At 36.7% G+C, this 25,948-nt stretch overlaps 1 protein-coding gene across 1 annotated transcript in view; it reads left to right on the plus strand.

The window, feature by feature from the left end:
- Positions 1-2,840, plus strand: part of LOC124082290 (UDP-glucuronosyltransferase 2B15-like) — a 35,920-nt gene extending 33,080 nt beyond the window's left edge. Inside the window, exon 6 of the mRNA XM_046428751.2 lies at positions 1,635-2,840. Coding sequence (XP_046284707.1) covers positions 1,635-1,914 — 280 coding nt within the window. The 3' untranslated portion in view covers positions 1,915-2,840. The remainder of the gene's footprint in view (positions 1-1,634) is intronic.
- Positions 2,841-25,948: the final 23,108 nt, after the last annotated feature.

Raw genomic sequence — 25,948 nt, forward strand, 5'->3', positions numbered from 1 at the left:
TATAAAAGAGAAATTCATTTAAAACAACCAAAATAATAGAAAAATGCCTAGTGCTGCTATGCTAATATGGTCAGGAAAAGCACCTCTGAGGGGTGACATGAGGGCCAAGACCTCAACCATGAAATATAAGCAGGCCTTGTGGTGTTGCAGGAAAGGATGCTCAAGGAAAAGCCAGACAAGTTTAAAAGTATGAAGGTGCCAAGTGGAGAACATATTTAGTGACACTGGGGAAGAGGAAGAATGCACATGAGCCTAAACTACTGAAAACTAGAAATGAAACCACCATAGATTATCCCACTCCTCAGTATATATCCAAAAGATCTGAAATCAGTATACTACAGGAATTCAACCACATCAATAATTATAGCAGCACAGTTCATAGTAAGCAAGTTATAAAACCAATGTAGGTGCCCTTCAACAGATGAATGGATAAAGAAAATGTGATATATATTCATAATGGAGTATTAGTCATAAAGGAAGATATTATGGCATTAACCAGAAAAGAGATGGAACTGGAGACTGTCATGCCAAGTGAAATGAATCAATCTCAAAAACTAGAATGTCAAAAGTTGTCCCTTATATACACAAGTTAATCCAAAATAACAGGGAATGGGATGGGGGGCAGGGGGAGAAAGAAAAAAAAGAAGAGAGAATTTTATCAAAATAGAGGAAAGATCAATAGAGTAAACAAAGGGGATTGAGGACAAGGAATGAGGGAAAGGAAAAGGGAAGAAGAGTAGAATGAATCTGACCAAATTTTCATATGTACATACCTGAATATATTACAGTGAATCCCAATATCAAGTATATATAAAAACACTTATTTGAAAAAAACTATAAATAAATTAAAGAAAGATCAGTGGAATAGAAAGAGTTAAGTAGAGGGAGGGTATGAGGAAGGGGGTGTTCTGGGGGCTGAATTAGAGCAAATTATATTCCATTGATTTGCAATTATGTCAAAATGTATTCTAATGTTATATATAATTTTTTAGAAAGCTTTAACAATAAAATAAATAAGACACATATGCCTAGACAGAATAAGCAAGGAAAAATGATATCAGAAAACATGGTCAGTGTCTAACCCATTAGAATCCACTAGTACAATAGCAGACTTGGATTTTATTCCACTTGTGATGAGAAGTCAAATGAAAATTTTGAGCATACAACTTCATAATTAGATGTGCATATTTTCAAAATACCATTCTAGCTACCAGTTGTAAAAGAGACAATAGAAGGTAGAAATGAAGAGAAGAAACAGAGAATGGTTAGGAAGCACTGCACACCATCATATGATTCCTCTTTAAAAGGCTTCAAGGTAATCTTTCACAAACTGTATGCCTTCTCTCTCACTCATTGGACTCAGAATTATTTATAATTATTTTCTCTGATGGAAAGAATTTTTCTCACCTCCCTGAAATTCCATAGGCACTTTTGAGATATTTATACATCAGAACATTCCAATTAAAATCAAACATAATATGGTGACAAAAACAAAAATACACCATATGCAGGGAAAGTCTATGATATTTATTTTAAATCATCTATATGGCACTTGTGAAAAACTTTCATTGACTTCATGTGCTTAGACAGATTAACTTACTTTCAATGTTGATCCTTTTATGTTTCACCTTTAGATATAAAGAGAATGCTATGGAGTTATCAAGAATTCAACATGATCAGCCAGTGAAGCCTCTGGACCGAGCTGTCTTCTGGATTGAGTTTGTCATGCGCCACAAAGGAGCTAAACACCTCCGGGTTGCTGCCCATGACCTCTCCTGGTTCCAGTACTACTCTTTGGATGTGATTGGGTTCCTGCTGGCCTGTGTGGCAACTGTGATGTTCATCATCAGTAAATGCTGTCTGTTTTGTTTCCAGATGTTTTTCAAAACTGGAAAGAAGAAAAAAAGGGAATAATTGTACCTAGGCCTGAAGCTGGGAATCCTGATAAATGGCTCCTCCTGTTAACTTCCACAAGAGGAGGCTGTATTGCCAGGTTTCTACCTATGCTAACAACTTTTCACAAATCACTTTGTCAAGTCCAATTTTGGCTTTTGTTAGACCAGGACACAAGAAAAGACCACTGACTCCAATTCAAATCAAATTAAAACAAGCTTATTATTTCAACAGGCCGGGCTGCCTCTCCCTCCCAAAATGGCGGGAACAAGACAGCACCCCAGCTTTCCTGCAGCCCAGCTTTATAGCCCAGAATGTTACACAAAGGGGGGTTACAGATAACAGAACTCTGACAAGCATCACACTAATGGTAGTTTACATTTTTTGCTGGCCCCAACATCAGAATTTATGAGGACCATTAGAGCCTCAGAGAGGATCGTTGTCTGGCCAGGGAAGGCCAATATTTATGAGGTGTCACTAAGTTTCAGAGAGGGCTGCTATCTGGTCAGAGAGCCAGGCATGGGTGAGTTCAAGGCACAGACAGGCATTCCAAGCAGGTTCAGAATTTGCAGTAATTTATAGTAAGGCCGAAATTATCTTTTCATGGTTTTGTGGCGAGATGCCCAATTTTAAGAAAAGATCAGGTTGGGTCTATCACTTTATAAAATATTTCTAGAATTTTTCTTCAATAACAAAAAATAACTATTACTGTTAGTAACAATTGTCTGATATTTTTGATTTTACAGTTAAAAAAAATTAGACTTAACATCAATAGCATTAATGTGCTTGCCAGAGGAGACACCTGATTAATTTGCAAAGTTAAAATGCTAACACATTAACTGCTAATAAAAAAATCAAGAACTCTTGACTTCTTAGATTCCATAAAGTAATATATTCAACCATAAAATGTATTTTTATAAATTGGTAAATAAAAAAGTTTAAGATTTCTCTCTTTCTATGTCTTTATCAAAAAAAAGGTTACTAAGAGTTAATATTCTATCAGGTATAATTTTATATAAAAAGAGTACAAAAGTTTTCAGGTGGGTTTAAAGTAAAGGACTAAAAATATGAAGTATTTCATCTTATTAAAGTAAGTAATTTGTTTAAATTCAGAAATTTTATAAGGATTGTTTTAGAATGTAAATTTTTTTAGAGAGAGAGAATTTTTAATATTTATTTTTTAGTTTTCAGCGGACACAACATCTTTGTTTGTATGTGGTGCTTAGAATCAAACCCAGTACCTCACACATGTGAGCCAGGCACTCTACCACTGAGCCACAACCCCAGGACCCAGAATGTAATTTTTTAAAAAGGGGTGAACAACAACAAAAGAGATATAAGAAAGTTGTAGGTAAGGGAGTGTATTTTAATATAAAAAGTAGAAGGAAAAAGAAATGTTTCTGGGTGAGAAAGAATTGTGTGATAATATAAAAAGCTGTAGAATGTCTAAGTAAATTGCATAAGGTTTGTGGAGGGTGAAATTCAAAAAGTTTTTGTGTAACTAAGTTGGCTACTTAACACTATAAGTTAAAGTTATTCAAGGTTTTTTCTTAAGGCTAAATATTAATGTACTTATGTAAACCAAAGTTTAATTCTCTATGTATTAAACTAAAAAAAGAATTCCTAAAACATTAAATTGCTCTTATCCAACAAGATAATATATCATGACTAGTTAGTTTTATTATTTAGAGAAATTGTCTTAAAGAAATTTAGGGTTTATACAACTCTAGGTAAACAATAGCTGTTATTTTAGAGTAATACACTACACTACAAATTCTGAATTTACCTTTAAAAGTTAAACTTTGTTAATATAATATAATGGCTTTTTTTATACTTGATGTATTCATATATTTCAAGTATAAAAATCTTTAAGATATAAAGTATAGAAAAACATTTTACTGAGTTCATGTTCTTCAAACTAAATTTTTCTATAACAATAGTCTCTTTCAGACTTATATAAAAATAATGGATTGGGGCTGGGGATGTGGCTCAAGTGGTAGCGTGCTCGCCTGGCATGCATGCGGCCCGGGTTTGATCCTCATCACCACATACAAAACAAAGATGTTGTATCCGCCGATAACTAAAAAATAAATATTAAAATTCTCTCTCTCTCTCTCTCTCTCTCTCTCTCTCTCTCTCTCTCTCTCTCTCTCTCCTCTCTCTTAAAAAAAAAATAATGGATTGTGGGATGGGGATATAAATCAGTTGTTTGAGTGCTTGCCTTCAATGAACAAACCTTGGTTCAATCCTCAGCACCACACACAAAATAATAATAATAATAATAATAATAATAATAATAATAATAATAATAATAATAAACAAATTTAGCTGGAGGCTTATTTATATTATTTAATTTGTAATTAGAGAAAAATAACCTGCTATCAATAAGTCATGTATAACATTTCATGTGACTCTTTACACTGGACTGGCTTATAAATACTTATAAATGTATTTTATAAGTCAGTAGGAAGGCATGGTTTATTTACAAGTTAAACATGTTGAACATAAAAACATTTTGTCACTTTCTCACCAAAGGGAGCTAAAAATCTGTCAGGTCAATTGAGGTGGCTCCAGATCCAAACACCAAGCAATCAATGCGCAGGCAAAAAAAAAAAAAAAAAAAAAAAAACACCATCAGGCACTGACAGAACGCCTGTCAATCAGAGGGGTCTCCTGGCCAATCCTGAATCATAGCCAGCTCTCTGACCAACCCAAGTAGGACAAGGGATTCTAAAAACTCCTTTTCCTGTCCCAAGCCCTTCCTTCCTGCCCTAAGCCCATTAAAAATTCCAGTCCAGTTGAGCCCCATGCTTTTCTCCTTAGATCCTCTTTTCACCCTGTTGGTCTGAGGGTCCTGTCCAGAAGCAAAATCTCAATAAAGCCTCATTCAGCAGCCCTTAAATCTGCCTCCTTTAGGTGGCTGCTGCCTGACCTTGCATCTGGTGCTGAAACCCAGGGGAGATTTTCAGGCCTCTTCCATACCTTACATCTGGGGAATGAGGTCCACCCTCTCCCCCTTCAAACAAACCAGGAAATTCCTAAGCTGCTTCTTCTTTCCCTCTCCCTTCATCTGGGCTGCCAGGAGTGGGGTAAGTTTCCTCATTTCGCCAACCCTCCAGCCCCTCTCTGGCCACAGGGGGTCTATCCATAAGTCAGGAGTGTGCCATAGACTCCCACCCATTCTGTTTAAGGCCCCAGGAACTTTGGAAGTGTCCCAGTACCCCGGCTAGCCACTCCTATCCATTTGGGACCCCAGTGGGTTGCAGGGATACCTCAATCCCCGCCTGGCCCTTATACATTCCTCAGGTGAGTGCAATCAGAATTTGGGATGCCTTTTTCTGATCCCACCTATACCTGAGGGTGCCAGAAGGTCATTGGAAACATTGAATCTTCCTTAGACCCCCAAAGTGTTTTGAAAGTCTATATTCAGGGGCTGGGGATGTGGCTGACTCAGTAACGCACTCGCCTGGGATGCCCGGGGCGCTGGGTTCGATTCTCAGCATCACATAGGTTGTGTCTGCTGAAAACTGAAAAATAAATATTAAAAAAGTCTCTCTCTCTCTCTCTCTCTCTCTCTCTCTCTCTCTCTAAGAAAAAGAAAAAAAAAAGAAAGTCTATATTCAAATTTTGACAAGTTAGGACTCAGACCAATGCTTTAACTGCCTGGTCTTTACTGCACTGTGGCCTCGCCCCCTAGACAATGGGTCACAATGGCCCCCACAAGGAACTATTGATTTTAATCCTTTACTGAATTGAACAATTTCTGTCACCAGATAGGGAAGTGGGCAGAATTTCCTTACATATGGAGGTCACAGAACCTCCTCCCCCACTCTAGGAACCTCCCCCACCCCTCCATCCTCCTCTTCTGCAGCCATGATTCCTCCACCCACCTCTTCTACTGATAAGTCCTTCCCTCTCCTTCTGCAATGGATTTCTCCACCTACTCACTCTTCTCTTCTCCTGTCAGTGTCCACACCCTGTGCCACCAGGCCTTCTTACCAGCTAATCCAACGCTCAAACAAGCTGAGGAGGGTCCTCCAACCCCTATCCGAGATCTTGTGGAAATGGCCTTTAAAGCAGGCTCAATTGAAGAAAAAGGCAGCACTCCAAACCCAGGGTTTAGCAGCGGCCCTGAGGCCTACTCCTCTAGCAAAATCTTCACGTGGGAACCAGCATCCCTCTCCACCAGGGGCTTGCTTCAAATATCGATGTGAAGGTCACTGGCTCACCAATGACCAAACCCATGGTGCCACCCCAGGCCATGTCCCATCTGTAAGCACACAGGACATTGGAAGAGCAACTGCCCCATGGATGGCCCTTCCTGAGTGCCTCTATGTGGGGTATGACCAGTCAGGCAATCCCTTCTCTTGAACTATAAGTGTTCACAGAAGACTGAAGAAGCCCAGACTCAAGGACCACCATCACCCTCAATGAGCTCAGGGTAATGCTCCAGGTAGTGGGTAAGTTCATAATATTTCTTGTGGGCATTGGGGCTACCTATTCTGTCTTGCCTGCTCACTTTAGGCCTCTGTTTTCTTCCCAGGTCTCCGTTATGGGGATTAATGGCAACCCTCCTCACCAAAGTAAACTGCTAAGCTGGCCTATTCCCTGGAGGGACACCCTTTCATACACTCTTTTCTGGTCATTCCATCCTGTCCTAGGCAGAGATGTTCTCCAATTACTAGGAGCCACCCTCCAACTACATTCCCAAGAATACTACTTCACATCTACTTTTGCCTCTAATCCTTACTCTAATAACCTGACAGTATCTAACATGCCATTGCCCCCTGACCTAGTCGATCCCCAAGTCTGGGATACCTCCAAGTTCATCATAGTCTCTCACCACAAGCCAGTCTGTATCCAGCTGAAACCCCAAACTAAATTTCCTTCGTGTCCCCAATTTCCCATCTCTAAAACCCATGGGGAGGGACTTAATCCCATCATGGACTGGTTATTTGCCAAGGGACTCCTCATCCCTCCTGACTCCCCATGCAACACTCCCATATTGCTGGTATGCAAACCCTCAGGAGCCTATCACTTGGTCCAGGACCTCCACATAATTAATGAAGCAGTTATTCCCATCATTCCCATCCACTTGGTGGTTCCCAACCCTTAATTTCTTTTTTCTCATATCCGCCTTTGACCACTCACTTAGCTTTTCTGGATCTTAAAGATGCCTTCTTTACAGTGCCTCTCCATCCTGACTCTCATTACCTCTTTGCCTTCACATGGGAAGACCCTCCATCCTTTAGGTCTCAACAACTGACATGGACAGTCCTACCCCAAGGTTTCAGGAATAGTCCCCACCTCCTTGGGCAAGCCTTGGCACAGGTTCTAACTGCTTGTACAGGTTTTAACTGACTTGGGGGTTAGAACTCTCCTACAGTTGGATAGAAGCCTTCCCTACCTCTAGGGAAACTGCTGACACCATTGCCTCCATTCTAATTGAGCAGATCATTTCCAGGTTTGGACTTCCCACATTCATCCAAAGAGAGAATGTTCTGGCCTTCACTTCTGAGGTTGTTCAACTAGTCTCCAAAGACATCAACAACACTAGGAGGCTCCACATACACTACCAACCCCAATCCTCTGGTAAGGTTGACAGGGCTAACAGCATTCTCAAGTCATCTTACTAAACTTGCTATTGGACTCAGGCTGTCCTGGCCCAATCTCCTGCCCTTGGCCCTCACCCAAATTCAGGCAGCCCTTATAGCCTCCTCAAGCCTTAGCCCCTTTGAGCTACTATATGGGCACCCTTTCTTAATCAACCAAAAATTTCTAGTTACTCCTCCTCCCCTCATATCCTACCTGCCCTATCTCACACTGCTACACAAACTACTAAGGGAACACACAAACCAGTGCCTTCCTCTGCCATTCATTGCCTCAGTCTTAGCAAACCATGGACTGAATCCAGCCCTCTTCAACTGAATGATGCAGTCTTACTTCAAGAGCTGCATTCTCAGTCATTGGAACTTCACTGGATGGGACCCCATACAGTCATAATTACTACCCCAACAGCAACCACGCTTTTGGGCCACTACCTCTAGTACCATGTCTCCCACCTTAAAAAAAAATGCCTCTTCTAAATGTCCAGCCCTGGACTTCTACCATGCTGGGGCCTACCAAACTCAAGATTTTTTTTTACCAACCCACGTCTTTTACTAATTATTAATCTCTCTCAAGCTTTATCTCAACCTCCAGATGATACTTCTACATCCAAGCGACATGGAAGCAGGATGGCACAACTTGCTTTCAGTTTATGGATCAAGGTGATTGCCTTTCCACTGGCTGCAATCGAATAGTCACCCTTAACATTACTGGATTCAACTAGGCCACCTAGTCCTTCCTGTGTTCAGCAGTTTGGTCATAAAAGACCAAACTGAGGAATCTTGATTGCCCAAAAGCACGTGAGTGAAATTGCCAGAATGACCTACAACCAGATGCTCCTACACCCCTACAGTAGCTTCCCCACTAAACTGACACCCAATCTACCCCCTTTCCCCTGGCACCCCTATCCAGCTGGAAGTAGTGAAATGAAATTCATCACAAAGCCTGGGATGTCAGGTTGATTGAGGTGGCTCAGGAACAAAGCTCCAAGCAACCTGTGCATGCAAAAGAAACACTAATCAGGCACTGATAGAACACCCTGTCAATCAGTGGGGTCTCCTGGCCAATTCTGAATCTTAGCCAGCTCCCTCAACCAACCCCAGTAGGACAAGGGACTCTAAAAACCCCTTTTCCTGTCCCAAGTCCTACCTTCCTGCCCTAATCCCAATAAAATTCCAGTCTGGTTGAGCCCCATGCATTTCTCCTCAGACCCTCTAATTACCCTGTTGGTCTGAGAGTCCCACCCAGCAATGAAATCTCAATAAAGCCTCATTCAGCAGCCTGTTTAAATCTGCCTCCTTTAGGTCACCACTGCCTGACCTTACAAAAGCTTTCTTAGCTTGTTTGATTTTTGTTTCAGATGTAATAGTGTATTATGTTAACTGATGTTGACATGAATTCAGGCAACAATACATAAGGGCTTTGTAAAATGATATTTTAAAAAGTGGCAAAGATCAGCTTTAAAAATAAAACACTGTATAAAGAGACCACCTTACCTGAGCTAGGACTCTTCCTCTCACCCTAGTCTGTGTTAAGATAACTACTTAAGTTCATTTAAAGTTAAGTTAAAAAGATACATTTCCATTATAAATGTTACCTAATTATTCTTGTTAATTCCATTCTTGTACTTTTCTTGTAAATTTCATAACTATCCTCTGTTAGTGCCTTACAAAAGTACAGCTTGTAATATAACAACCTGAGTTAATTTGAGATAACAGACCATCATCCATATCACATACAGGATATAAAGCTAACTTCTAGTACTGATACTGACCTCAATTAAATGGAAAGGATAAATTACTATAAAATAATAGACATTAAAGTTAAAATTCAGTACTCCTCTATCAAGACTGGTGAAAATGACTTGCTAGATGTTTAAGACCAAAACTTGGAGCCTAAAGTTAAAAAAATAAGCGGGCCAAGAAGAAAATACCCAGTATTGTTCTGGTGCCCTCTGAGGTCAACTTGAACCCCAGGCATAAGGAGACTTCTCCAAGGGCTTTGCAACTCTGGGCCACATGACCTCTTGATCAGAGAATCAATGATTACATGGAGACCAGAAAGCCAAGCAGTGCACATGCTGCAAAGAGGAGGGTCATTGGAGAGGGAAATGTCCTAATACTTCCAAGGGAAGCCACACATATTCAACAAGACTCTGACCCATCCTTGCATAATGCACTAAGGAAGCTAAGAGACTCTTCAGTGTTCCCAGGAGTGACCGCCCCCCCCCCCAGGAAACTCAGTTGACTCTTAGTAATAGATAGAAACAAGGTCAATTTGACTGGCTTGGTCTTTAACACCTAGGAAAGAAAGTCATAAATAAAGCACAGCCATACCTGGACATTTAAAAGAAAAAATAATAGTTCTTTCAATATGACTTCGATGTACACTTGTGAGAGCCCCACCAAGAGTAAATAAAGCTGAATGCTATAAAAGAAAGATTCTTAAGAGTGCCTAATAACTACTAAAAGAGACTATCAGATTCAAAAGTTGGTTTTGTTGTTGTTGTTGTTTGTTTGTTTTTAAATTAAGTCTTACAAATCTTCCTAACCTCCTACATGGGCAAACTTGATCTGTTTTGGTAATATAATTATCTAGCCCTAAGTGACAGAAATAAAGATATCTGTACTAAACACAGAGGTATTTATGCCAATATAAATGTATTTTACAAAAATCAGATGATGTTAGATATCTTTATATTTTATGGGGGCATCTGTGACATTATAAAAACTTAGTATGTGATTACATTCCTGATAACTCTGGCAATGTCATTAATTAAACATTTACATTATTATTAAACATTTACATTCCAAACCAGAGGTCATGTCATCACTACCATTGTCATGGGAACAATTTCTTAGCTCTTGCACCTCCTGGTGAAAAAAAAAATTGCTGGTCTCTATAATCATCATCATATTCACTTAGTTTTGTATTAATCTCATTCCAGTACTCATGTTTTCTTGTTTCTCTCAGAGAGCCCATCCTCTCTCAAATGACTTACAACCTGTTCTTTCTGAACCAGACTTTTGCCCCTGACCCCTTAACTGACCCAAAACATTCCTAAAATGGAAACCCAAACTACTTGTTCCATGTTACCCCCTCTCAACCTGAAGCAGCCAGATCAGTCATTGCCCATTTCCCCTCATAGCAGTAAGTTTTCCCTTGAGAGACAATGAGACCAGGGCAAAGGACAGGTAACTTGTTATCAGAGAAAAGGAAAAGGGTAGATAGCATTCCCATCTGGTTGCTAACACCTCCAGACGATGGGAAGTGTCAGAACCCACATGACATTTACTTAGTTTCTTGAGCTAGGGTGGTTAGTCTGATTGGAAATATTAAAGGTATGAGAAATTGAAGCAGTAAGACCAGACATAAAAGTAAGTAAAAAGCAGAATCCATCAGCTCTGATGGAGATTGGGTCTAACTCCCCAAAATGGAGTCTCCAGTCTCCAGGAGAATACAGTGAGAAGCTTCTTTAGGAAAGCCAAATGAAAATGGGGAAAACGAGTTGTTTGGGGCTGAACAGGTTCCGCCCACCTCCAGACAGCTACATTTGAATCTAGAGCTGTGAGTTAAACAGGGGGTCAGTATAATCTGGCATTCTTGAATGGGGAATTTCCACCTGGTTATTCCTTAAAAAGCAACCCCCGATCTACCTTGTAATGACTCAAATAAACCCATAATTCATACACAATCTCCAACAGGGAAGGATTGCACTTCTTTATGACAGTGCATGTTGGCACTCACCCTTCCTTTTCCTTGTCATTTGAGGCTCATTTGAGCCAATTTGGGTTTTTTTGAACCGGTGTGAACTTTTGCCATTTGCCTGACAGGGAAGTTTGTATTCCATAACTTTGTAGTGCCAGTGAGCAGGGAAGGGATTTAATAACAAAATAAAAGTAATGTTGTTTTGGGGGACATCTCTATTCTTATTTGTATTAGAACAGAAAATCCTAATTTTGTGCCAGTGTCCCCTAGGGAGAATTTTGGCTGCCTGATTTATTTATAGCAATAAACATATGATTAAGGAAAAGATGGTTCATTATTAAAGTACAGCATGGCTTTTATTCCTGAAAGTACACACTGATTTAATGTAATTGTTTTATGCACTCTTTTGTCTGTTAATCTGTGTTTGTGATGAGTGACTCAATAAAGGCAAAAAATCAATAAGTAAATAATGGCTGGTGGTGATGGTGAAGCCAGAATTAGATAGGCAGTCAATATAGATAGGTAAAGAGAGTCAGGTCAGATCAAGGAGGCCAATTTGAGTGAATCTGGGATGTTGGAGGCTGCCTCCTAAAGGACTGAAATGTTAATTCCTTCAGAAATCTTCCTGCACCTTTATCAAGAACCTGTCTCTGCTCCAACCTGTTGCTAATGTAACCTGTCATAGGGATTACCCCTTCCTACAGGGAGCTATAAAGATGTTAATTAGTGTGTCCTGGGCTGCTCCAACCTCCTCTTCCCCTTCAACCCACCTGTTTCCTATCTTTTGGCCATCCCACTGAGCATTTCCTGGGCCTAATCACATATGCAGGAAGGAGAAAGATAAGGGGAAGGGATCAGGAGAACAAAGGAAGCTTAAGACATACAAAAAGGCATAATATGGTGCTTCTTGAGATACTAGAATACGAGCTATAGCCCCCTTCTTCCTCCTGGGAGAACTCTATTTTACCCCTTTTTAGATAAATCCTCCTTTATATGCTTGCCTCCTCATGCTTTTCTAATGTTATAGTTCAACATGTGAGGGAGCAGAACTTCTCACCAGTAACTGGTGTATCAATGATCCCTACTGAAAACTTATTTCTTGGTTGATAGTTCTTTGCTTCTTAGCTGGTGAATTTGGATAGCTTTTGCTTCACAATTTTTGGTGGAACATTACTTGCTAACATTTGATCTTTTTCTCCTGCCACCTGATTGTGTAAATATTCCTTTTTGCATCTTTGTCTTTGTCTCTTTCTCCTTATCATTGCAACTTTGAACTTTTTAGTGCAAAACACATGTACCCCAGTAGTTCACAAGGTAATGATTTGGGGAGAAAGGGCTATTTCACCAAAATGGGGAACATATTTAAGGGAGGAGAAACCTCACATAGCACTCAAACTGGTTTTATGTTTGATGATCATGATGCTTCAACTTGCAAGTATTCAAGAAATGGGGGACACTTAATATTCCTAAATTGGATTTCCACCACATTGCTCTAGAATTCTTGGGAAATAAGTTAAAATTGTAAGATATTTATGAATTTCTGACTGGCCATTCTATATTCTGATACAATGGGAAATATTTTAAAATGTAAGGCAAGCGTTTTCTAAGATTACTGAAACCTATAATAAATTAAAGAGGAAGAAAAGGTTTTGTAAAGTTCAAACTAGGCTTTCTAGGTTGGGTGGGCATGGAGAGAACCCTTGGCCTACCCATTGAATGATTACATATGACAAGAAAATAAGCTAAGTCAGAAGAACTTATTAAATAAGAAGTTCTCCAAAATATGATTTTAAGCTATTCAACAAGAAATTATCATTTGAGTGGGTGACTCCCTCTATTGATTATCTCTTAAAATAAATAAAATATTAACTTAAGCCTCCAAAACAAGCCTCACCATTAAACTTTTTGCTTTTCTGGGCCTTTGCCTTTATCCTTCTCAGTGGTGTTCAGACTACATTCTGTCATAGAGATATAAAATTTCTGCTTTGTTTTTGAGGAAATTGTACCTTTGGAAGAGCAGATTTAAGATTATGAATTGCTTAAGACTATAATAATCTATTGAAAGGACTGGAAAAAGATGAATCTAAATAAAAGCTATATTTTTTTTTAGTATGTTTGTGGACAGGCATGTATTATGTGTTGTATATACAAAGTATCAAATTGACGTATAAATCAATGGTTGCTCACACATTTAAAAAGAACATAAACCCACATGTTTAGTCCATGTGATTTAAATAAATCTTTGAGAAGTAAGTTAATTTAAATTTGTTGGTAAGATAACAGTAAAAATATCTCTAAAATTACTAACACTTTTTTTCCCCAAGTTACCAGCCAATTGGGATTGCATTGTCTCTGTTTAGATGTTTAAAGTATACTCTCCCTTTCTTTTAAGATTTTCCTTTGTCAGGGGAAAACAGTTTAAAAATTAACTTGTCTGAAAGTTTGATTTTTGTGAGTAACCTAAAACTGGAAAATTAGATCTGACATAAATTGGTTAAATATGTATAAATGTATCAATTAGAGAAAACATCTGAGTCATTTGTAAGTTAAAATGCTAAAAAAGTAATTGCTAAATATAAACACAATTACTCTTGGTCTTCTAAGTGATGAACCCAGCTTAATTCCATCTTAAGATTGGAATCCATCTGTCACAAAGTCATGAAAAGTTCATTTCTTTTTTACTATAAAATACAAAGATTTCTATTTGGAACTTACCATAATTTGATGTTTTAAAAATTTGTTTGGAATTTCTGCCTCTGCTCGGAACTCACCCATGCCTGGCTCTCCTTGATCAGATGACAACCCTCCCTAAAACCTTAGTGCCTCCTCATAAATTCTGGCTCTCCCTTACCAGAAACAACTCTCCCTAAAACCTTAGCAGGATCTTACAAATTCTGATGTTGAAATTTCAATTTACTCCCTAACTTTAAATGTTAAGCCATGTAGATCATTAACCTGCTATCTGCCTTTGTATCATGATTGCCAGAACACTGTTAGCTATACGTTCCCGACACAAGCCCCTTTGTAACCTTCTTTGCTGCAAAAACCTTTCTTTCCTGAGAGCAGTTGCTGTCCTTTGTCCCAGGTTTTCCAGTGAGGCATTTGCTGGCCAGCTGTCTTGAGTACACAATGTAAGCTTACTTTAATTTGGTTTAAATTTGGAGTTGGTAGTTTTTTTTCTTTGCATCATGGGTTCAACACTAAGTTATGTAAGAAAAATATATATATTTTATTCTATTAAGTGAGTTCTTAAAAAGTTTTTTTAATAAATTCTTGATATATGACAAAAACTGTTTAAGGTCACTTTATTTCTGGGTCTCTACAAAGCAAGATCACCAAGAGTTTAAATTATAATTAATAGATGTATTTCTATATGCAAACCTATGAAGAGTTTCAGCTGTGTTTTGATTAAAATACTATTGAAATCATAAATTATTTCATTTATTGGGGTAGAATAAGTTATTTTCCTAAATTGAAAAAATTTTAAGAATTGTTTTAAAATGTACAGTTATGGGAAAATGAGTCAGCAAATAAGAGATATAAGAAAGTTTTTGGAATTGGGATATATTTTGTTAAAAAAAATTAAAGAAAAGAAAATGGTTTGGGATGAGAAAGTATTTTATATGATAAAGTGATTTTTCCCCCTAAAGTTCTAGATGGAAATGAGAGAAAAGCTAACAATGTAAACATGTTGTAGATTGTCTAAGTAAGTTGGAGATGGTGAAAAGTAAACATGTTAGGAAGTTTTTATGTGTGAATAAGTTGCTATAATGTACACATTATAGTGAAGATTATTTAAGGGTTTTTCAGGTCAAAATTTAATGTACTTGTATAAAACCAGAATCTAATTTTTTATGTTTAAGACAAGATTTTCTTAAAACACTTACTTATCAAGATATCCTCTTGTTTATGTTAGCATTTTGCCACTTAGGGAAGCTGTCCCTTTTTTTTCTTTCAACCAAACTTTAAATGAAAAGACTATAAAATAAATTTTTTATTGATGAAGTAAAGACTGCATGCTGCTGGAGAGATCAGTCATCAATGAATTGCTTTCCTGTAACACTAGAGGGTTGCATACCTGCAACTCTGGCCTGAATTTATCCAAACTTTAGAGGGAAGTAAACTCAATATGATGACTGACAATGGTGGTGACCAGTACAGGGGTGCAATCTCAGTGTTCTTCCCCCCTCTCTAGGAAGGACATAAACTAGAATATAATACCTCTTCTAGTTCCAATGAAACAAAGCAGTTATAACTTAGAAACCATTCTTAAAATAATTAGGAATTGTCTATATATCTTTCTGTTTTAAAGTCTGTTAAATAATAATTTCATAGCACTGGTTAAATAAAAAATGTTATTTTAGGTTATTTAATATATTTAGGTTGACAACATATATATATGAATCAACGTACATATATATCTAAGGACTTAGTATGTTTGAGTTTCATCTAATGTCATGCAGCACTTTTTACAATTAATACAACAGGTTTAATACCTACAAGATAAATAATAAGTGCTCCCTTTAATACAACATGTATTATATCTGAACCTTAAAACATAAAATAGTCCATGAAACTTATGGATGGCATTTATACATTATTGTGTCTGCATTAGTTTGCTTTAGGAATAAGCATTTGGTTTTTGTATATCAGAAATGCACTTATACATCATGTAATACGTCCATTTATGGTGATTATTACTGTTTCCTAAATTTGTATATTTTTATTTTTATCAATATTAAAGCTTTTTTTTAATTTTTATCAATACTGTAACCTATGTAGACCTCTAATTATGGTTATTCTGAATTTTGCTTCAAATGTTTAATTAAGCTAACATGAAGCATCTGTGTAACTCTGCTGCTAATTGTTAGTGACTTTCTTATATGTCAAAACTATTCATGCTCTCCAAGTATGAAAAACCTTATAAATAAAATTTATATAAAAATATATATGAATATATTATATAAATATAATTTATATATAAATGTGTATATTTATATATAAACATATAAATCATAAGTAAATAAACCCTTAGGAGAGCACTTTATCAAGGTGATGTCCCCTTAACTAAAGTTTTTAGTAATAATAGCTTTTTTTCATACTTATAGAAATTTAGAAAGTTTAGATGGGTATTTATTTATGTCAGGTAATTTTTTGTAACTGGATAAAAATTACTATTATCAATAAGCTATAGATGAAAATTATGTTATTCATTACATAGGCGTGGAAATTTAAATGTGTTTTTAGGAAGATAATTAGAAGAGTCTAATTTACATGTTGGCAATGTGGATCCTGGAAATATTTTTCCACTTTTGCTACTTTTGTTAAGTTGCTTAGGGCCTCACTTAGTTGCTGAGGCTGGCTTTGAATTTTTGATTCTCCTGCCTCAGCCTCCCAAGCCACTGGGATTACAGACATGTGCCACCATGTCCAGCACATCTTTCCTTTTCTTAAAAGAGAAAATAGTATGAAAGCAGAACAATAAGAACAACTACAGCCACCAAAACATCCAGATTTAGATTTCTATGATGAGCTACAGATTATAGATTCTTTCTAAAATAATGAAAATCTACAATAAATTAGAGCAAGAAGTGAAGGATTTAAAGAGGCATAGGCAGCCCAACTCATCAAGCTGGATGGCCATGTAAAATGCTCTTTGTTGTATTCATTGAAAGCCCTAAATTTAGTGATCTTAATTAGGAAGTCAAATAGGTTAGAAAGACTTACCAAAAAAAAAAAAAAAAGTTCTCCTTAGTATGAGTGTAAGGGTCCCGCCAACACAGAGGAAGAGACCACCAAGAGACCGCAGCTCATGCAACAGCAAAAGGGGTTTATTGAGGATCCAATCCAGCACGCTGGGGCTCCATGCTCACTCAAGAAGGCGGAGCAGCCCAGAGCCCTGAGCAGGGGCTGAGCACTGCTTAAGTACACTTTTTGGGGAGGGTGGGAACTTTACATACATCACAGTCTCCTTTAACAAATCATCATACACTGTGGGAAAATCAAACAACAACTCCTAAACATGATTAGTTCATTCATTGGTGGGAACAGGTCGGGCGGGAGTGATAGGTCAGTTCTAAGGGGGGAGGTACATTCAAACTGATTGGTTTAGGCCCTGCGATGTCTACGTGCAAAGTCATACAGGGTCCTAGGTTATCAAACAACCAGGCAATCAGGGGAAATATTTACTGGGCGGTTCCAAATATTGTCTTAACAGCTACAGGAATTTCAGGTTTTGCGTGTAGCATAGGAACTTAACAATACCTGGTCCTTTACATTTTAACTTAATTTCTTTTACCCTTACATGAGTTTCTGAGGTTTTGGTTGGTTTTATTGTTTGTTTGTTTGTTGTTGATATTTTGAAACTTTTTAAACAAAATTTATATCTATAAATAAATCTCCATTTTAAGGGCATTTCCCTATCTGTGAACTAACTTCTATAACAGGAAAGATAGCAGCTTAAGTCTACATAACAAACTTCATTTTTTACCTTTTTCTCCGTAACTGGGTTTTTATCAGAAAAAAAAAAAAAATTGTGTTTTTATCCAAGTTTGGTATCTTTGAATTGAAATTTTTCTACCTTGTTTCCCTTAGAATCATTCTTCAGAAGTGCCAATTTAGGGTTACTGATTACTTAGGGTAATGGAGAAGAATCATAGCCTTAAGAGAGAGGAAAACTATGTGGAAAAGGAAATGAAGAATCTAAATAAATGTTATAAAAAAATCTTTATTGTCTGTTTGCATTTTGATTATGTTATAACCACATGTGTGTTGATTGTCTGTAGATGTGTTTGTATATTGTGTATGCGGTATCAAATTGCCTTAGAAATAAATGAGTATTCATAAATCCAATAACATAAACACAAATACTTTTCAAATTTTACATAACTTAGTATAATCATAAGTAAATAAAGCCTAGTGTTTCTTTAAAAAACTGATGTGTCTTCTCATCAAGAAAACACCTATTTATTTAACTTTATTGTTCTTTTCTAACATCCACATACTGTTAAAATGGTTAATTGGGAAAAACACTTTAGATGATAGCTAGCTAACAGTGCTTAATGCCTCAAAATTCTGAAGAGCAATTCAGATATAATTGTTAAGAACAAGTAAATTGTTAAGAACAATTAATTGTTAACAACAAATATAAATGGAATAAACATTTATAAATGAATTCTCTGTAGTTTTCAAAAAAAAATTTTTCAGTAACTTAAAATATTATGGTTTGGATATCCCTCCAAATGTCACATGTGAAATAATGCAAGAAAGTTTGGAGGAGAAATAATGGGTTATAAAGAATCTTAACTTAATTTATGAATGAATCCTCTTGTAGGAATTAACTGAGTGATAATTAAAGTAGTAGAGTGTGGCTGGAGGAGGTGGAAATTGGGGCACAGCTTTGAGGTATATATTTGTATCTGGCGAGAAGAGACTCTCTGCTTCTGATCATCAATGTGAGCTGCTTCCCTCCGACACACTCTTTCTCCATAATGTTCTTCCTCACCTTCAACCCCTAGGAATGGAGCCTGTTGTCTAAGGACTGAAACCCCTGAAACCATGTGTTCTTAAATAAATATTTCCTCCTCTAAAATTATTCTGGTGGGGTCCTTTTAGTCACATCAGTTGAAAGCTGACTAAAATAGGTTATATTATAAATTGTACAGGTATATTCAACAGAGGGTTAAACTCATTTTTCAGGAGAAGGTGTGGTACTGGGGATTGAACTCAGGGGCACTCAACCACTGAGCCAAATCCCCACCCCTATTTAGTAGTTTTAGAGACAGGTTCTCACTGAGTTGCTTAGCACCTCACTTTTGCTGAGGCTGGCTTTGACTTGCAATCCTCCTGTCTCAGGCTCCCAAGCCACTGGGATTACAGACATGCACCACTGCGTCCAGCTGGTTAAGTCATTTTTAATTCAAAATACTAAAGCATCAACTATTTAAATTATGATTTAAAGAAAAGAAGTTAAATTACTTGGATCAATTTCTACATTTAAAAATTTCATAAGGAGGAATTACATATTTATACAATTTATTATTCTATAAAATTTAAATTGCTAAGGATCAATAACAAAAACTAAAATCACAAAGGTAAAATGAGGTAGAATAGAAAAGATAAGCCTAGGTAGAAAGGAGAAGAACATAGAAAAACTAGAAATGTAAAAACTTCATGAACACTTTTACTCCCCAGGCATGAATTCTTAAAACATCCAACAAATTCTAGCACACTGTAAGTTTAGATAATGAGTGCCTATATATTTTAATTTATAGAACACATTTTCAGATAATTAACTTAAGCCTAGGGAAAAACATTGTCAAAACCCATGAGATGCTATCTTATGATAGTATTAAATCTAAAGAATTTGCAATGAACTAGATGATTTGACATGCTGTGTGCTCCAAAAACAGAAGAATTAAATTCACTAAGCAGACACTATCCTGAAAACCTCTCATACTCACAATTTACAAAGTTTCCTTCAAAGGAATCCTGAGACTCCAAAAGCTTGTTTCAATTTTAAGCACCTACAATCCCCCTCCCTTTGATTGTGTATCCTGCTGTATTGTTTGCTTTCCTGAATAAATTTTCTTGCTTTCCTAAATAAATCTCTGCTTGTGCCTCTTTTGATACAACCCAAAATTCATTCAGAGCTGAGGTAAGATCAAATCTCCCTTCTGGAGGACCTTCTCAGGCTTCATCCTGTGACATTTCTGTGATGAGACAGCCAAGAGTTAAACTGAGGCACAACCTTTGGTTTACACCATTGCTTCTCCTTCTGCTTTGTGTTTTGCTATGACTTATTATATTTTAATGCCTGTACTTTCTCTCTCTCTCTCTCTCTCTCTCTCTCTCTCTCTCTCTCTCTCTCTTCCTTCACTTTCAAAGACTAAACAGTATAAATATAGTCTGATAAACTTGGCATGCTCTACTTCTTGAATATCTGGAGAATATCCCAGCAGTGTAGTTTCGTGTGGCAGTTGGATGGTGGTTGACACTGTCCTTGGGGTCCTGGTAGAGTCTCTGAATTGTAACTGTGCTAAAGTCTACTGGGTTTTTCTTCCATTATTTTTTTTTCATTTACTTCCTTCTATATAGTAATTTTAGGGTTAATTGAAGAACCTTTTAAGTTACTGTTTCTTCTTCTCCCCCCCCACTTTTTCTTTCTTTTGTTCTCTTCGTTCTTATCTTTCTCTCTTTCTGTGGATACCAAAATAATTTATTATTCATGGCTGCTTATCTTGATCAGATCTTAGCTAGAAGTACACATCTGTTGACTCCCATATTAATTTGAGATGAAAGAAAACATAGTGTCTTTTTAAAAAGCCAAGATGCTATAAGACCACACAAGCTATCTTAATTTGTTTCATTTTGTTATGAAATAAAATTTCTCTCCTTATCCCCTTGTCTTTGGCAAAAATCTTCTAAGAAAATTTTCTTCCATTATTTACTCCATTGCATTGTGGGCTGTCAAGTCTTAGATATGTCTCTTTATCTTAACCCCTTTAAGAAAACAAGAAAGAGGACAAAATAATATCTTTGAGAGCATATGTAGGGCACAAACCCACAGTGGTGATTCCTGCTAAAGTAATGGTTTTATGTGGCTAGAGGTCTCTTTGATTTAGCAATCTACCCCAACCTGTAAGTCCACACATGCTTTGAGATATCTGTTTTGAATTTAATTTGAACTGGAAGTTCACTCTGTTCTAATTTCAATGTTCTGTGTGTGCTTTTACTAGAGTAACTGGGAACTTTTCAATTTTGACAAATACCTCTCTTATCTGACTTCATTTTTTTTTTCTGGGGGAATTCACTTTCGGCTCTTTACAGTTTATTATTTTTGTCCTGTTTGTTTGTTTTCTATAACCGGAGATATTTTGTAAAGGAACACCTGTGGAGGAATACCTGTGAAGGAGATGCACAAAGGACAGACACAGACACACAGGGAACATACAGACAGACAAAAAGATGGCAGACAAAATAATGTCTACCTCTCTCTGCCATTATCTTTATTAACCCAAAGAAGGTTACATATTGCCCACCACCAATGACTACACTCTAACCAGCATTCCTTTAACCTTGAGTGCTAGCTAACTGAGATAAGGTCCAGGTTACTGCAAACACAGAGCCTCACACACCCCAGATGTCACTATGAAAACCAGGTAGTACACTGCATAGTTATCTTAATAGCCTCAGAGGGAGACTACTGTGGGAATCAGGGTGCCAGTTACTCTCTGGGAGTTTGCTCACAGGGGGAATGATTCCTTATCTATTTCCTAGGTCAGAATACCTACAACTTTTGCCTCTCTATCTACATGCTTTTTTCCCCAACTGTCTTTATTTAGGAATGAATTTCTCAAGAGTTAATCCTCAACTTACTTGACACTAAAAAGAAAAAATAGAAGAAATCTTCCCCTTTGAAGGGTCCTAAAGAGGGGAATAACAGTGGTGATAATTAATGTGAATCTTCCTCATGAATGACAAGTCATGCCTATTTGACTACTTATTGTCAACCATGACCAGAAGTTACTGCCATTGCCATCTCCAATTGTAAGGACCTTTCCCATGTCTGTATTATGCAATAAAATCTATGACAGGCTCTATATCTGACATGTTCTCTATCTAGTGACTATTTCTTTCTTGTTGCATACCAGTGGGGACCAATTACCTGGTGAATGAAAACTATTAAATCTTTGTTTTCAGTCATTTTCATGTGTATTTGTGTATGTAAGTGCAGAGTATTTTATGTCTTCATATGTGCTTGTGTCTAAATAATTTTTACATGACATCATATTAGCTTACAAGTAAATTAATGCTTATAATTTTTCCAAAAAACATAAACCCTAAAGCCTTTTAGCTCACATGACTTTGGTAAGTCTTAAAAACAATTTTGTTGGTAAGATAAAAGTAAAAATGTTTTTAGAATTAAAACAATTGATCTTAATTTGCCTAGGTTGCTAGCCATAAAATGTTAACTATGCTCATCTGATACTTTGTTCATTATGGATAATATAAAAAACTGTTAAAAATAAATTAGGGAAAAGTAAATATATAAATTCTCATAAGAATGCTCTTTATATAATTTAAAATCTAAGTTTTATATGTGTTAGCAAAGAACTGAAAGAAGGGAACAGAGAAGAGAGGTGCCTCAAAAATAATACACAATTTTTTGGAACAAATTTGTGAAGAGGGGCACAGTGGAGACTGAAACCTATCTTCCATTTACAACCTGAGGTACTTACAGGGAATTGAGGGAGGGGGAGATTTTTGTTTAGGCATTTTCAGGATTTCAGTCCTGATAACAATTTCCTTGAGATTGAAATGTTTCTTTGCATGATAATAGAGTACTGAAGGAGTTTAGGTCAGGCAGAATCAGAGTGGCCATGAAGTGATTTTTGCTTTAAAATGGAGGATATGTTTCAGTGGCATTGCCTGTATCAACTTCTAACAACACAATAGATGTAAAATATCTGAGTCATTTATAAGTTAAAATATAAAATGATGATTGTTAAATATAAATTCATTTATATTTACATATTGTCTTCTTAAAACCTAAAAGATTACTTTTGGGCCTATGATCCTGTTATTATAAATTATAATAGGAAGAACAAATCAATTTGTTTTGGGGTCTTTACTAATAGGCAAGTTTACCAAAAGATAAAAACCTAATTAATATATGTAATTTATATACAAAAAATACAAAGAATTTATACTGTGTTTTGATGAAAACACTATAATAAAAACATAAAGCATTTTATAACATTAAGGATAAAGTAATTTTTGTAAATTCAGAAATATCAGAAGAGCTCTTTTAAATTGTAAACTTAAGGAAGGGAAGGGAGAAAAAGCAGAAAAGACTCAACAATAAGGGGAAATATGTAAGAGTGTTATAAATACAAGAGCATTTTTTAAGAAAGAATTCTGTATGCAAAAAGTAAGAATTTCATCTTAAATTCCATGATATAAAGGAAAGAGAACAAAACTAAGGATGTAAACATGTTGTAGATTGTGGAAATAAGTCACAGAAGCTTGTGGGAGATAAGCCTTAAGAAATTTGTATATATAATTAATTTGGTTTTACTGAAAAAAATTGTTTAAGGGCTGTTTCTAAGGTCAAAATTCAATATACTAATATAAGACAAGAATCTAATTTTCTATATTTGAAACAAAGAGGTTTTCTTAAGATATTGATATGCTCTTGGTTAAGTTTGTAAGAAAAAAGCTCACTATGAAAAAACAAACTGAACGTGTTCAGCATCATGTTTCTGTTTATCAAGGCTATAATCTTTTTTTTTTCTTTTTTTTTATTGTTGGTTGTTCAAAACATTACATAGTTCTTGATATATCATCTTTCACACTTTGCTTCAAGTGGGTTATGAACTCCCATTTTTAGCCCATATACAGATTGCAGAATCACATCAATTACACATCCATTGATTTACATATTGCCATACTAGTGCCTGTCATGTTCTGCTACCTTTCCTATCCTCTACTATCCCCCCTCCCCTCCCCACCCACCCCTCTTCTCTCTCTACCCCCTCTACTGACCTTCATTTCTCCCCCTTGTATTATTATTCCCTTTCCCCTCATTTCCTCTTGTATGTTCTTTTGTATAACCCTGAGGGTCTCCTTCCATTTCCATGCAATTTCCCTTTTCTCTCCCTTTCCCTCCAACCTCTCATCTCTGTTTAATGTTAATCTTCTTCTCATGCTCTTCGTCCCTACTCTGTTCTTAGTTACTCTCCTTATATCAAAGAAGACATTTGGCATTTGTTTTTTAGGGATTGGCTAGCTTCACTTAGCATAATCTGCTCTAGTGTCATCCATTTCCCTGCAAATTCTATGATTTTGTCATTTTTTAATGCAGAGTAATACTCCATTGTGTATAAATGCCACATTTTTTTAATCCATTCATCTATTGAAGGGCATCTGGGTTGGTTCCACAGTCTTGCTATTGTGAATTGAGCTGCTATGAACACCGATGTAGCAGTGTCCCTGTAGCATGCTCTTTGTAGGTCTTTAGGGAATAGACCAAGAAGGGGAATAGCTGGGTCAAATGGTGGCTCCATTCCCAGCTTTCCAAGAAATCTCCATACTGCTTTCCAAATTGGCTGCACCAATTTGCAGTCCCACCAGCAATGTACAAGTGTACCCTTTTCCCCACATCCTCGCCAGCACTTGTTGTTGTTTGACTTCATAATGGCTGCCAATCTAACTGGAGTGAGATGGTATCTTAGGGTGGTTTTGATTTGCATTTCTCTGACTGCTAGAGATGGTGAGCATTTTTTCATGTACTTGTTGATTGATTGTATGTCCTCCTCTGAGAAGTGTCTGTTCAGGTCCTTGGCCCATTTGTTGATTGGGTTGTTTGTTCTCTTATTGTCTAATTTTTTGAGTTCTTTGTATACTCTGGATATTAGGGCTCTATCTGAAGTGTGAGGAGTAAAGATTTGTTCCCAGGATGTAGGCTCTATATTTACCTCTCCTATTGTTTCTTTTGCTGAGAAAAAACTTTTTAGTTTGAGTAAGTCCCATTTGTTGATTCTAGTTATTAACTTTTGTGCTATGGGTGTCCTATTGAGGAATTTGGAGCCCGACCCCACAGTATGTAGATCGTAGCCAAATTTTTCTTCTATCAGACGGCGTGTCTCTGATTTGATATCAAGCTCCTTGATCCATTTTGAATTAACTTTTGTGCATGGCGAGAGAAAGGGATTCAGTTTCATTTTGTTGCATATGGATTTCCAGTTTTCCCAGCACCATTTGTTGAAGATGCTATCCTTCCTCCATTGCATGCTTTTAGCCCCTTTATCAAATATAAGGTAGTTGTAGTTTTGTGGATTGGGTTCTGTGTCCTCTATTCTGTACCATTGGTCCACCCGCCTGTTTTGGTACCAGTACCATGCTGTTTTTGTTACTATTGCTCTGTAGTATAGTTTGAAGTCTGGTATCGCTATACAGCCTGATTCACACTTCCTGCTTAGCAATGTTTTTGCTATTCTAGGTCTTTTATTTTTCCATATGAATTTCATGATTGCTTTCTCTATTTCTACAAGAAATGCCGTTGGGATTTTGATTGGCATTGCATTAAACCTATAGAGAACTTTTGGTAATATCGCCATTTTGATGATGTTAGTTCTGCCTATCCATGAACAGGGTATATTTTTCCATCTTCTAAGATCTTCTTCTATTTCTCTCTTTAGGGTTCTGTAGTTTTCATTGTATAAGTCTTTCACCTCTTTTGTTAGGTTGATTCCCAAGTATTTTATTTTTTTTGAAGATATTGTGAATGGAGTGGTTGTCCTCATTTCCATTTCAGAGGATTTGTCGCTGATATACAGGAATGGCTTTGATTTATGCGTGTTGATTTTATATCCTGCCACTTTGCTGAATTCATTTATTAGCTCTAATAGTTTCTTTGTAGACCCTTTTGGGTCTGCTAGGTATAGAATCATATCATCTGGAAATAGTGATAATTTAAGTTTTTCTTTTCCTATTTTGATGCCTTTAATTTCTTTCGTCTGTCTAATTGCTCCGGCCAGTGTTTCGGGAACTATGTTGAACACAAGTGGTGAGAGAGGGCATCCCTATCTTGTTCCAGGTTTTAGAGGGAATGCCTTCAATTTTTCTCCATTCAGAATGATGCTAGCCTGAGGCTTAGCATAGATTGCTTTTACAATATTGAGGTATGTTCCTGTTATCCCTAGTTTTTCTAGAGTTTTGAACATAAAGGGATGCTGTA

The sequence above is a fragment of the Marmota monax genome, unplaced genomic scaffold (genome assembly GCF_021218885.2).
Source record: "Marmota monax isolate L192 unplaced genomic scaffold, Marmota_monax_Labrador192_F-V1.1 WCK01_AAM20220418_F8-fsc00132, whole genome shotgun sequence".
NCBI classification, from domain to species: domain Eukaryota; kingdom Metazoa; phylum Chordata; class Mammalia; order Rodentia; family Sciuridae; genus Marmota; species Marmota monax.